This window comes from Mixophyes fleayi, chromosome 9 (assembly GCF_038048845.1).
Source record: "Mixophyes fleayi isolate aMixFle1 chromosome 9, aMixFle1.hap1, whole genome shotgun sequence".
NCBI lineage: Eukaryota > Metazoa > Chordata > Amphibia > Anura > Limnodynastidae > Mixophyes > Mixophyes fleayi.
Window position 1 is genome coordinate 21,709,104 of NC_134410.1, and position 13,849 is coordinate 21,722,952.

The window sequence follows — 13,849 nt, forward strand, 5'->3', positions numbered from 1 at the left end:
AAGTGGGGGTGTTGCCCATAACAGCCAATCAGATTCTAGTCATGTTCTAGAATGCACTAGGTAAATGACAGCTAGAATATGTTCGGTTGCTATGGGCAACACCTCAACTTTTCCTTTTTAAAAGGTTTGATAAATCTACCCCTTGATCTTAAAATATGTTTTTTTTGTTTTGTTTTAAGCAATGAAACAGTAAATCAAAACTACAAATATACACATTTCTGCAAAATGCTACCTATAGGAAATACAGCACTCTCATCCTTAAAGCTGTGTTTAAACAAACGCAATAAAAATTGGTTAGACACTAGTTGTTAATCTGAAGCCATATGAATGGTTTATCCTGTACAAAGCCAGAGAAGGTAGAACATATGCTTTAGATCATAGGAGGCTTTGACAGGCCCTAATCCAACTGGAGATCGCAGATGCAAATCTGTCTCACGAATTAATGCTGTAGTTAGAATGGTCTGTGCTTTAAATATTTACAGTTTCAAGTGATAAAACTTGTAATGAAATCTAAAATTAAAGGTCATTATTAATAATCTGCCTCTTGTAATGAAAATCACAAGCTAAAAGCAATTATCACAGACGCCGCTTACTTTGCGTTCTATATTCAACTTAAACGTTCAAGCATTTGTTTTCTGCACACGGGGAGCATAAGTGGACTTGCATGTGTGCTGTATTTAAGTACCGCAGCCTGTATTTATCATAAGCCTCCGATCTTACATGGGTAACGTCAGCCCAAATAGATGATCTGCGCCTTGACAAGAGAATTCTAGATAAACAGAGCAAGTAATCCTGTGCATCAGGACGGTGCCTTCCCCTGTGCGTCTGTCAGCCAGAGCTTCTCCCAGCAGCCAGGCTCTCCCTCCCCGATGCCTGCCGCTAAGCAGATTCAGGGTAATTACCTAGAATTGATTACCCGTTTACCAGCTTCTAATAGGTTTATAGCTTCGTCAATTAGTAACTAATTGGTCAGCGTTCATTAACTTTGCTTTGTTTAACTAGGCAGGGACAGGCTCTGTTCTGGCTAATTGTTTCAGTGCACTCTGCTAGCTGGGATTTTGCCTGCGGCTTACTTCGTGGCTAGTAACAGCAGAGATTCCCAGTTCTTTTTTTTGCTGCGCTTTAGTAATTTCTAATTGGGTCTGCATTGGTAATATTTCTCATCGAGGAGCAGGGCCCACTTCCTGGTTTAAAACACCCACTCCCTCTGGAAAGGGTTAACCTTAGCAGGCAAATGTAAAATGCACAGAGGTCCCCTATCCAGAAACTAAGGACATATCTGGAAAATCTCCCTACTCAATAAAGCAGAGGACTGACGGATGCTACAGAATCAGTTATTGTTTGGTAATTCATCACCTGACAGTCGTAGGGCATGCCACAGCGACTCTGCATGTAGCCACAGGGGCAGAACTAGATTTTTTTCTTAAAGGGGGCGATTTAGTGCCCTGCCCCCTTATTCTCTGTGTGGCAGCCGCACATTATATACATGTCCCTGTATTTAAAACGCAATCAGAGCGGCCGGGCAGGATCTCTGTCTGTCTCAGCCAGCAGGGGCAAGAACATAATGTGCGGGGAGAGGGAGGGGGCAATTGGATGCCCAATCTTGTTTTTCTTGATAAACAGGCCCACTAGGGGTTCTAATATGCTCACATACGTTTTATTAAAACACCCAATGGGCACAGGAACGCAGCTGGTTAAATGTATAGTAACTTCCGTTAACGCAGGTTACCAAGAGTGGATGTCAAATCGCCCATTGACTACGTATGTTAAAGGAATTTAAACGGAGATAAACCATGAGTAAGTGCTCAGATTTGATAGGCCTGTTGGCATTAATCTTCCAAACAAATTTTACATTTGTATGACCCAGATTAAAGCAATGTATGTTCTGTAATTTATCACCCAGTGAATGATCCCAACGCTCCCCACCATAACCACATTATATAGATTATAACCGTGTCACCGGCGTTCTTACCGAAAGATGCTGGAAGAGCCACGCCCTCATAATGTTTGTGGCAACTTTAGGAAAGATCCCTCTTTTCTTGTTCCTCTTTTTGTCCCTGTCTAACTCATCGTCGTCCCCCGTGCTGGGTGAGGCCACGCTGTTGTCTAGACAGTCACCTGCAGGGCAAGAAACCAAGACACACTGGTTATTATTATTCCTGATGTAGTGCTGTACAGCCAGAGAATGGTATTGATGCAGCCCTGCCCCAGTGGAGCTTGCAATCTAATTTTCCTACTACATACACACACAAGGACCATTTGTTTATATCCAGAAGCCAAGTCTTTGGCCCTTGGGACCCGGTTTACAAGACATCCATATAATAATTCACTGTATGTTTCTAAATTATTAAACCTTAATCTGCAGAGTGCATTAAGGGTCATCTATGAACCACTAAAATGCAGTAGCACAAGGCAAATGCGACTTCATGTACCTAAATTGGTGCATGTGCACCTAGTTTCTGTGAGCCAAGATGGGGGCGTCTACAGCACTGCAGAAGTTTGCACCAGCCAATAGAGAGATGACGTTTCTTGCCAAGCGTGGATTAAGTGCACATGGGGTCTACTTTTTCATTGATGTGCAGAAACAAGATTTCATTCGGTGGGACAGGATCATTTAAATGATATGATGGGGTGGCCCAGCGGGTTTCTTACATGTCACGTGGGAACTGCAAAGTTAGGTTTCCAACAAAATGCTCATGCTTAAAATGATTATTCCCTGTTTGTACAACCTCAGTAACTGGTCTAAATGTTGTGCGCAGGGCCAAGAACCTCTGGTGACCCTGGGGAGGAAAATGGGCATTTTGCACTCTGATGTGGTCCCCATACACTCTCATACGGTCAGCCAATATGAATCTTTTTCTGGGGAAGCCAAGCCTGGTAGCCAAGCGCAATTGGAGGGAAGGGGCTATTCTTTGGCCAAATAATGACACAAGCACTGTCTGGCCAAGGTAGCTGGTGTGAGTTTGCCAAAAGCATGATGGGCAGTGTTAACAAGTTGGTAGCAGACTTGGTGGAGTGGTCACAGCATAAGAAGAGAGAGACAAGTAAATTGGTAGAATTCACAGAGAAGAAATGGCTGCACAGCAAGGAGCGCCCTAAAACCGCTCCCTCTCCGTCCTTTTATCTCATTTGATTAATCTTGTTCCTCAAGAGGAAATCTCAATACTGAAATGCTCTGCAAATCCTAGCGCACCACAGCATCTTACTCTACTCTGCAAGGAAAGCTCTCACCCCACCCAACGCCTCTGTGCCAACTTCTGCTCCTCTGCAAACGTCACCGTCCTGCTCCGTATCTCCACGTGCCTCTGTGGAAATCTAGGTGGACAACAGGTCCCGGCTGCAAAGCCGGCTTTGCGTCGCGGAGCAGATGAACTGATCTCCAGTGAGAGGAGGATGCAACCGAAATGCAGAATGTACTATTTCAGGCGTATCCTGTTCTACAAGGAGTATAGAAATTACGTTTAATGTGGAGATCAATAATCCGTACAATAATAAGTTTTCCAGCTGCAGCCACCATGCTGGATAACACCTGGGGTATAACGCTACACTTCTACACAAGGCCTGAAGCCTCTGCGATACAGGGGGTCTTTTACTTCATTTAACAGAATACAGGAGTCGGCCTTTTCACAGAGCTTGTTCAAAAGCCACCCATTGTGTGTAACAGATGTAGACAAACTGCCATAGATGTCTATTCCCAATGACATCGGAGTACCAGGAGTCTGGAGCTAAAGAAAACCCGTATTCTGGAGGCAGGAACGGCCCACGGAACAGGACAAGAGAGAGTGTGGGTCCAGTACAACCTTCAATTCTACAGGCAGCAATGTTCCTCTCTAGACCTGGGAGATCTTCCTTGGCCTGGCCCTGCAAGCACACAATCTCTCCTGTCTTTTAAACATAAATCAGAAAGGAGGAGGGCAAGGGGGCCATATAACAGCTGCTCGGCTCCTCTAACCTGCGGCAATAGAGAGGCTTAAAAGCTTGCCTGCAGGGGAAGTAAATTATGCATCAGAGCCTGCGCCAGCCCTGCGTTACACAGTATTGCTTCCCTTCCTACACCTCCACCATATCCAGTTATCCTCTCTCTTCCCATATGCAGAATTATCCCCGACTGATGAATTTTCATTGTGCTGGGAACACAGAACAAAGGATTATTTTGCAGGGGGACAGACTAATAATATATGTTGGGGTCACATGAGGTGGCGGGGTACGTTGTCTCGTGAACAAACATCCTCTGGGGTCAGGAACAAGCGAGAGCATAGAGGCCCCAATCTTAAAGGGAATTTAGGAGATTTTTACATCTAGAGAGGGTGGGACCTAGGAGTGAAGTTCCCTGTTAGATTGCAAGCTCTTGTATGTATTTAGATTTGCTCACAGAGTTTTACTTTGCAGGAACATAGAATTAACCATAGCTAAGACCAGCGTATAATAATAATATGCGATATCTATACACAGATGCAAAGATTTCTTAATTTATCCTTTAAACGCCTTGCTTGGCCCACCAGCATGCTGGGGGTGAGGTTAGACAAATCCCAGGAAGCCTAATGTTTGTGAGTCATTACGGCAGACGGAAATCGGCTCCGTTCTTTCACGGTTCTCCAAGAGCTCAAACTGGTTGCCTGCACCCTAAAATCTACAATACGGTAATATGTAAAAATAAATTAAGTCTTAATTAACAGATTATACAAATTGCTGCCCCAGCACGAGTTCTGTCAGAATGAAATATAATCTAACCTGTTCCAATCCGTTTATTATAGAAACCCATTCCGCCTGCCCCCTTAATTACATAAGAACCACTATAGACTTAATATGTTCTGATTATTACCCGACGATTACATAATAAATAACCCAAGAAAATTCAATAAGGTACGCGAGATAATCCACTGTGCTCTGATCACTAGATCAATGGAATCATCACTGTCCCTTGATTGAATTATTCACTATAGGACCCAGGATAATCAAATATATGCTGATCAGCACATCATTGGAACCATGACCACCGTTTTCTAGCATTAGATAGACACAATGAAGAAGACGTGACAATACTATATTCAGCAAGCAATGAAATCCAGCCTCCTAGAGCTCTTTATTCGAGAATAGCTAGATCTATACAGATACACTGTGGGTCTGAGCAGCGGCCGCCTGTGAAACAGCCAGCACACGTCTGCTGGAGTTGTTTATTTTACACTAATCCAGTTTACATACTGCAAGGAGCGACTAGAAGAGGGAGGTGGTGCTGCTATGGGAGAGGGGAGAGAGAGCAGATCTGGGGGCCCGTAGAGAGGGCCCCCCCTTAGGATTATTCTGTGATTAACCAACACTCCCTATGGCTTTATAGCAACCCTTGCTGTGAGTCAATGAAGCAGACACGCAGTGAAGCAGCGTGGAGGAGGAGTGGAAAAAGGGGGGGGGCACTGCCGGGCAGAGGGGGGGGGGGGCAAAGATTTATGAATGAGAGGTCGCCTACAGATGGAAAAAAAAAAAACTTCTTCAGCAGCCCAGTTAAAGCACAGAGCGGGCTCTGCACATTTATCTGATGACCTTGAAGTTTAAGAGCAAAGGGGTGGGTGGTGCAATAGGAGAGGGAGCCTGGATTTGGCACAAGGAGAGTAGCAGGCTGTGATTTGAGTGCTAAATCTCTTACAGAGGCACACAGACCTGTCCATTAATGGGATTTTTTGGGAAAAGCACAATGGGACATTCAGGTTACATATATCATTACTAGATTGAATGGAAGGTGACTGTATGGTCAGCAAAACCTGACGGTGACTGATGAAGTGAAGAGAGAGCATTTGTCAGTTTATCCCAGTGACCCCCTCGGGATGGCACAGGGTCAGCCTGCAGTGTGTACTGCTGCCCTCTCTGTGGCCCCCTCTGCTCAGGCAGAGTGCTGGAATCCCACTCCTAATTACCATATCAGTCATCCTGATCTATAAGCAAACACGGAAATGCCTTCATGGCCAACTCAAAATGCAGCTGGCTTTCCCCAATGGTCCCTGGTGAGGCCTAGTGCCAGCCCCCTACTCAATATCTTGGCATTACCCCCTTCATCTAAGCCTGCAAAAATGAACAGTCTGACTTCTTAATAGCCTTTGCAAAAATGATTCCTCCATGGCTTAGTGGGTACTACCAGTGCCAGCGTGCCGCGATGCCAGGGATTGAAAATAACTAGTCTTTTTAAAAAGGAATCATTAGCGATTCATATAAAGATGGGTATTTAGTGAATGCAAAACTTTAAGCCATCCCAGTGCCCTTGATCATTTATATTTATTATTAACATTTGTTTTTATGGGAACAAACACTGTAATAAAACGAGACAGATTATTAACACAGGCAAAAAGGTAAAATTGCACTGCTGGTAAGCTTACAATCTATATATAAATAGATTAAGCCACTCTCAACCATCAAGTCAACAATAAGAATATACTAGCTGTGTTATCAGGTGATTTCTATGTGTTTTATAAATACACACACATTGCATGGTGGGACTCTTTGTAAACCACATATGTGAATAAAGTGGGCGGGGCTTCTGCTGCGAGTACATACTACTGACAGACAGAATCTCCCCTAACAGCAGGCGGGAGATACAGGCATGCCATCCTTACCCTGTTCACTCGAATTATCCCCACTCTGCGACGCCAACCCTCCACTGGACGGACCCGGCGTTCCTGAGTGGGTGGAGCCTGTTTCATCGTGATCACGGATCCAGGAGTTATTCTGGGGGTAAAGACATAACGGAAACGATTAGCAAAAATGTACATTGGATTTCAATGTGCATCACTTTATCTAGATTCTGCTCAGAATGCCAACAATAAGACTAAGATCGAAATTGATTGGAAAGACAAGTCTCCCGTATTACTCAAAATGATTTTTTTCTACAGTGTTCTAAAGTGACTGGGGAGAAAAGTTCCAAACTTCATCACAACCACCAATTAAAAAAGACTCAATGCGCAGTAAAGTATAGCAACCAATCACATATCTGTCCATATGGGTCAGTATATTGCAAGTAAGATGTTATTCATGTTAAATTATTAAATTAATCCGAGATTAACACAGATAGCTATACGTCCATAGTGTATGGATTGTGCGACCACTTGCTAGGGTACTGGGGTATCAGCCATATAAGCCCCCACAAAAGCAAAATGCACATGTTGAATGGCTGGCCCGTGATCAGATACCAGGGATGCAGAGTGGTCACCCTTCAAGCATGCAGTTTGCATGTAAACCAACAGCAATGCAACATGCGTGTTTCATACATGTCAGGATTTAGACGGCTGATCTACTAACACGATCACTGTATACAAGAAGCTAGTGGGAGTTTGATCTGTACCTGGTAACAGGGAGGAATAGACACATTCATAAAAGGACTCACAGGCAGTTACAGGAGGAACTCAGGTTTTCTATGGTCCCTTTTGTAAGTGCTTTTAGAAAACCCAACACCAGAGAGATAAGAGCAGGATGAAAGGAAATCTGCTGCTTGGCATGTGAGGGGTCGTTTTCATTTGTACATACACCCCCTCTGGGAGCTGAACTGACCCTCATTGACCCTTTAATCCCACATTCAAAGGGCTTGCTGCCTTAAGGCTCCAGCCCCGCTCCCTTTCTACTGCACTGTGTGGTTAGCTGCTACTTCCAGGTGATCAGAGAGTTTTCGGTTCCAGCTGTGAATATTTGGATACACCAAAACCCCGACCCCTTACCCCTGTCCTGATTAACCTGGGGGCTGCCAGTGGGGCACGAGGGTTAAAGAGGGAGCAGGCGGGTGCTCTGATCTTAAGGAAAGACAAGGCCGCCAGAGTTTTGTTTAAAACCGGCGGGGGGTTTGCCTCAAACATGAAATGTAAATGAAATACAGGCAGTGGGGCCTTTAGATGCTAATTCTCCCCATTCCCTTCAAGTGCAAAATGAAGAAAGCACTCCCATATTTTTAAATGCTAAAAGAAACATGATCTAGGGGTCAGATCTTTTCATGAAATAAAGTGTATTGAGGATCAGAGTGTACTTATGTCAGTGACACGTTGAATGGATCAGTCCTTTCAGGGATCAGAGTGTACTAGTATCAGGGACACGTTGAACGGATCAGTCCTACCTAGGACCAGTCTGTACTAGTATCAGTGACATGTTGAATGGATCAGTCCTACCTAGGACCAGAGTGTACTAGTATCAGTGACATGTTGAACGGATCAGTCCTTCCTAAGACCAGAGTGTACTAGTATCAGTGACATATTGAACGGATCAGTCCTTTCTAAGACCAGAGTGTACTAGTATCAGTGACATGTTGAACGGATCAGTCCTTTCTAAGACCAGAGTGTACTAGTATCAGTGACATGTTGAACGGATCAGTCCTTTCTAAGACCAGAGTGTACTAGTATCAGTGACATGTTGAACGGATCAGTCCTTTCTAAGACCAGAGTGTACTAGTATCAGTGACACGTTGAACGGATCAGACCTACCTAGGACCAGAGTGTACTAGTATCAGTGACATGTTGAACGGATCAGTCCTTCCTAAGACCAGAGTGTACTAGTATCAGTGACATGTTGAATGGATCAGTCCTACCTAGGACCAGAGTGTACTAGTATCAGTGACATGTTGAACGGATCAGTCCTTCCTAAGACCAGAGTGTACCAATAGCAGTGACGTATTTAGGGAGTCAGTCCTTGCTTTTCTGCTGCATAGAACGTACATCTATATCACACAGCCCAGGGTTACATTGTTTAGCCCATGGCATTTGATGTAACCTTTGCATATATTTCCCTTGTGCACCCTGCACAGTGCCACATGACCAGCAATGGCCCACAATGACAGACTAATGTCCACTAGTGATCAAGATGGGTCACTATGAATATGACGGTGAGTGGCTACATAGAGGCACAGCCTGTGAATTCAAGGAGCCACCAGAGTAGTACATATGCTTCCTAGTATCAGATGTTGTGCTAAAATCCACCCCAAAAAATAAGTTTAAACATCGTTGGATAATGTGCAGTTCCGCGTGCCACCAAAACTAGTCACAAATAAGTGTAATAATGGCAGGCATACTGGATGGGTACGGCCTTATCAGAAGATTAAGGTTGTGCATGTCACGTGCAGGAGGGCACACTGTATTTAAAGGTAAGTAACCTTAAAGGTATGTCCCCTTGAGAGCCACACTCCCAGATCAGAGTAGATCCTATATGTCCTACATACGTCTATACCAGCGCACAATGCTGGGTGCTTCTATAAGGGTTTCTTGCAAAGTCAGTACCCACAACTTCCACTAGGGGGTAACAAAGGGAACCAGGTTAACTTGACTTTATATCAAAACGGTTTAATGGAGCAACGTAACTGAACCCCCCCAGTACGTGTGACTGGGGACAGAACATATGGATGGCCAGTGGACGTACATAAAATGTGCCACCTTCCTCTGCGATTTCAGTGAAACCTTAAAATATCTCATGGATTTCAGTGGCCAGGCGTCTGATTTACAGCTTTTTATAGACCTCCCGACTTGTTTTACATAACAGATCTGTTAGTAAAGTGAGGCTGGCCCAGACGCCGTACACAAGTGCATCAGCAACATCTGATGATTAAGGCATACCTATTGTTTAGTAGAGGCGGGAGTGGTAATGAGCGCTGGTTATGTGGAGCCTCTGGTGAGGAAGGGGTTAGGTGGCGATGCTGCGCACAGGGTGACAAGCACACAATAGGCTGCTGCTCGGAATTTGGAATTAGTGCACTCAGTGCGAGGCCTCGCTCTGTACCCTGCTCGCTCTGTAGCCTCGAGGAATATTAAAAATGCATCAGTCCAGCTATAGGCAAATGCACCGCCTGCATTAGTTTGAGAAGAGAGAGGCGGGAGAACGCCGGGTAGACCGTCATTATCTAGAGGGGAGCATAACCAACAATTAACAATCCTAGGATGTGCCTCATTAAAGATGCAGAGTCCCTGTGTGCTAGGTCCGGTCCTACCAGACGTTAGGACAATGCTGTTACACAAATCTGTTCTAGAACACGCACAATGTATATACACAATTGTTATGGATGGTGCCAGATAAATAAATAATGGTGAACTCATCTAGGCGATTATATATTAGTCTGGGTAAATTTCCGAACAATGTGTTATCTACAACGATTGTACCTACGACTGAAGTTTCGTTCAGTCGGTCAATTCCTGCGTACACACTATACGCGGTTTAAACGTTTTTTTTTTTTGCACGACTTAGCTTCCGTGCTGTGTATTTTGTCTGTCGTAACCTCGTCTCAAAAGATTGCGTCTACGTACACATCGAAGGTATGGCCTCCTGGCAGCAATATGCTAAATAAATTTAAATAAAGCACCTTATTCCCATTTGATTGATATTTTGACACCGCACCACGTGGGAGACGTAGAGACAACATCCTAAATTTAATTATACACGCCCAGAAAGGAGTCGCTGTTTACGGAACTAACGGCAGCTGGTCGCGATTCTGTACACACTGCAGGATAGGAACGACGATGTAACGAGATATATAGTTCTGCTGATCAATCAAATGAAATGACAATCGGTACTTGGAACGACTATCGGTCATCGTTTAAGTGTACACACTAATGCGATATTGGACCGAACAGTCGTTTATCGCTCAAATGACACAACAGTCGGCTGAAAAAATTGTAGTGTTTAACCCAGCCTTAGACCTAGTGATCTACTGATCCTGTCTAATTTCCAGCCAAAGACGTCTGCAACATGATCAAGCTGGGGATCTGTGTTCTAGATAAATGATCCCATGTTTACTGTCACATCCATAACACCAGCCCCTAATTAATTATGTCAGGGGTGCCACGGTAATGTTAACAGTTCTTGGATAATGCTGAGATTATCTATCACACGACACATACACCAAAGAGACTCAATAGAGGTTAATATGATTTATGGACCTGATTTGGGTTTGGTAGCAGAAACAATAAGTAGGTTCAATTTGGCATCTTGGCAAAAATCAGAGGCAAATTTAAAACGTGCAGACAGATTTAGAGTTGGGAGGGGGAAGAGTCCAAGTTCAATCAGCAGTTCTTAGATAATGTCATATATACACGTTTGAAGCTAATATGCATAAATTGAGGTAGAAGCACGTAGCCTAGTAGGGTTAGTAATTGCCCCCAGATGTCCAGATGTGTATTACATGGGGGGGCGGGGAGAGGGGCAGGAGTAGATTAGGGGGTCCTCGCTAAACCGCACATTCTCACCTGATCCGATAGACTCGTGCAGGATCCTGTGAAATCTTCCAAGTCCGATTTGGAGGAGCCGTCGCGGTCGTCTATCACCAGATCAATCGGCATCTTGCCTTTCAAACAGGTGATATATCGGTGGCAGAAATTATCACACAGGTCGTGAACCTGTTGAGGGGGAAGAAAATGGTTAATCAACCATAAATACCGGGCTCTTTTACACACAAGACTCTCAGGATTTCATGACGGAGCTGTGATCACATTCTTCCCCTAATCAGTTAATCCCCCCACTTAATAGACTTTTATGGGATAACGCTGGTGGCATTTCACCGCTCTTAAAACATTTACCAGCCATCTGATGGCAGAGAGTGACCTACAGGGTCATTAGTTCTACAGTGTTTCTTTCCCCCCATGTCTATGGTGTGTGGATTGTAGAATACCACCTTACATTAACACTGACGTCAGTATTTATATATGATGAACAGTTGTTTTTTCCATGCACTCTAATTTCCTGTCCAACTGAGCTTACCATTCAATTTTGATGGCCACAACACAGGGAGATGAAGGGACCTGTCCAAGAGGGGTCAACACGAAGATTTGAACAAGGATCTTCTATTGGTATAAGAATCAGTGACTAAGCTATATATGTCACAGGTCAGGTAGAAATAGCTTCTGTCTGACCCACAGCAAGGTGACAGGAGGTTAGTGGTGCAGTCTGGTGGTCATAGAAAGAGACAGTTCTTGGCATGGTTGATGTGAGTGAGTTCTCTGTACAGCTTTGCGGAATTAGTGGCGCTATATAAATAAATGATGATATTTGTGGTACGTCAGATGGGGTAATGGACGCAGTAGGTCATGGATCAGTGCCTGGGCTGCACAAAACTACAGACCTAACAGGCCAGATTTGTGGCATATTTCAGACTAATCTCAGGTGCTGCAGTCAAACCCATAGATCCACTGGCCATCTCTAATACAATGAATAGTGTCCATCCAGAAAATCTGCTCTATTTCTATAGAATAATTCATCTGCTGAGCACTAGCTTTGCTCTGAGAACACAGAATAAACTCAATCTGTAAGAGACAGATCGGGATATTGGACACGGCCTGTTGCCAGCGGGTAACCTGGGTGTTAGGTGAACCGACAAGTGGCCATCTTTTCTTTCTTTTGACACACAGTCCTTACCTCCCACTTCTACAAGCCCCAGGCCTGTCCCTTTAATCCTCCTCGGATTCCCAGCAGGCCAGCAAAGGGAATCAAAGGGTTAATTACCACATTAACAAGAGGATTATCTGGTTACAAACCACCAGTGCCTCTTGTATCCTTTAATGAGCTCATTAGCTTATCAAACCAGAGGGGCAGTTCTGAAGTAGTGCCTTTCATCTCTCGCCCCCCCCCCCCCTCCTGCTTTTCAAAGTGGTATGTGCCAGCAGAGCTCATCCAGAGGCTGATGGGATTCACCATATGGGAGGAGGCAGGGGGGAGTCATTTTTTTGACTGTACAATTAACCTTTTCCTGCCTGCAGGCAGGCACAGCACGGCCCTGGTGTGTTCTCCTCATCTTTACATGCGCAGCTCATTACTGCAACTTGCATCCATCCGTGTAAAATAGACAGAATACTACATGCACTGTTTAGCAGTTGACCTAAATATCCAGCGGACCTTAATGTGTTTATATACAACCCTCACAGTATACACTGAAGGATCTAGCAGGTGCAATAATGATCTGACCAACAGAGATTGCAATCTAGTCTAGTCTAGCAGAACAGTTGTGTGTTTATTTTGTGCCATTGTATTGACTGTGATAAATATTACTGACCATGTCATGTCGTCACTAGTGACATCCACCAACAGGCAGGTAGCTCAGTGGTACATGTCCCTGAATATACAAACTGAGAAACATGCTACCAAAAACTAGATAGTAAGCTCAGTTGGCCAGGGTGACTGTACAAGATGCTGTGTAAAACGGCAAGCAGTGTATATATCGGAAGATTGGGGATAATTGTGTGTTGTAGTCTCTCTACACTCTGTGACCATCCCGGTAGAGGTGTCTGCAATCTTTCACCTTGTCCTATTATAGTATTCAAGGGGCCCTTTCTCTGAACCCATCTACTCTCAGATGAAGACTCCAGCTCACTTCAATCAAATAAATTGAAATATAACAACCACCATCCCCAAAATAAGCAAGAAATTCACATTTTGGACAGAATGTAAAAGTCTAAACGCTGTCTTATTTAACTTACCTTTTCTAGCTCTAACAGGTGAAATCTTAAAACCTGGATTGCTTGAATCATCTGAGAATAAAAAGAGACAGACATAGTAATGTATACAAGAGCGCACAATACTAATGCCGTATAATAGCTTTCAGGGGTTCTTTTTGGGGTCTGTAAAAAGGGACTCTTAGGGGGTTTTCAATTGTTAGCAAGACAGGTGAAAATCCCACGCTCAAAAAATATTACCGTTAATACGGTAATTACTTGCTGAATTTCAGCTCGCAGCTCCCTGAGCTGCGAGCTGAAATCCAGCGAGTAAATTACTGTATTAACGGTATTTACGCGCAAATTACAGTATTAACGGTAATATTTTTTCGCGTGCGGGATTTTCACCCGTCTCGCTAACAATTGAATACCCCCCTTCAAAAAGGAAATTTTTGGGCACTCAAATTCTAAAAGTG

At 44.1% G+C, this 13,849-nt stretch overlaps 1 protein-coding gene across 11 annotated transcripts in view; it reads right to left on the bottom strand.

Moving 5' to 3' along the window:
* MEIS3 (Meis homeobox 3) overlaps positions 1–13,849 on the bottom strand; it is a 113,158-nt gene that overhangs the window by 6,715 nt on the left and 92,594 nt on the right. For all 11 annotated transcript variants that reach the window (XM_075186863.1, XM_075186868.1, XM_075186867.1 and 8 more), the window contains 4 exons: positions 13,419–13,469; positions 11,196–11,345; positions 6,603–6,714; positions 1,973–2,118 (listed from right to left, as the gene is read on the bottom strand). In XM_075186863.1, coding sequence (XP_075042964.1) covers positions 1,973–2,118; positions 6,603–6,714; positions 11,196–11,345; positions 13,419–13,469 — 459 coding nt within the window. The remainder of the gene's footprint in view (positions 1–1,972; positions 2,119–6,602; positions 6,715–11,195; positions 11,346–13,418; positions 13,470–13,849) is intronic.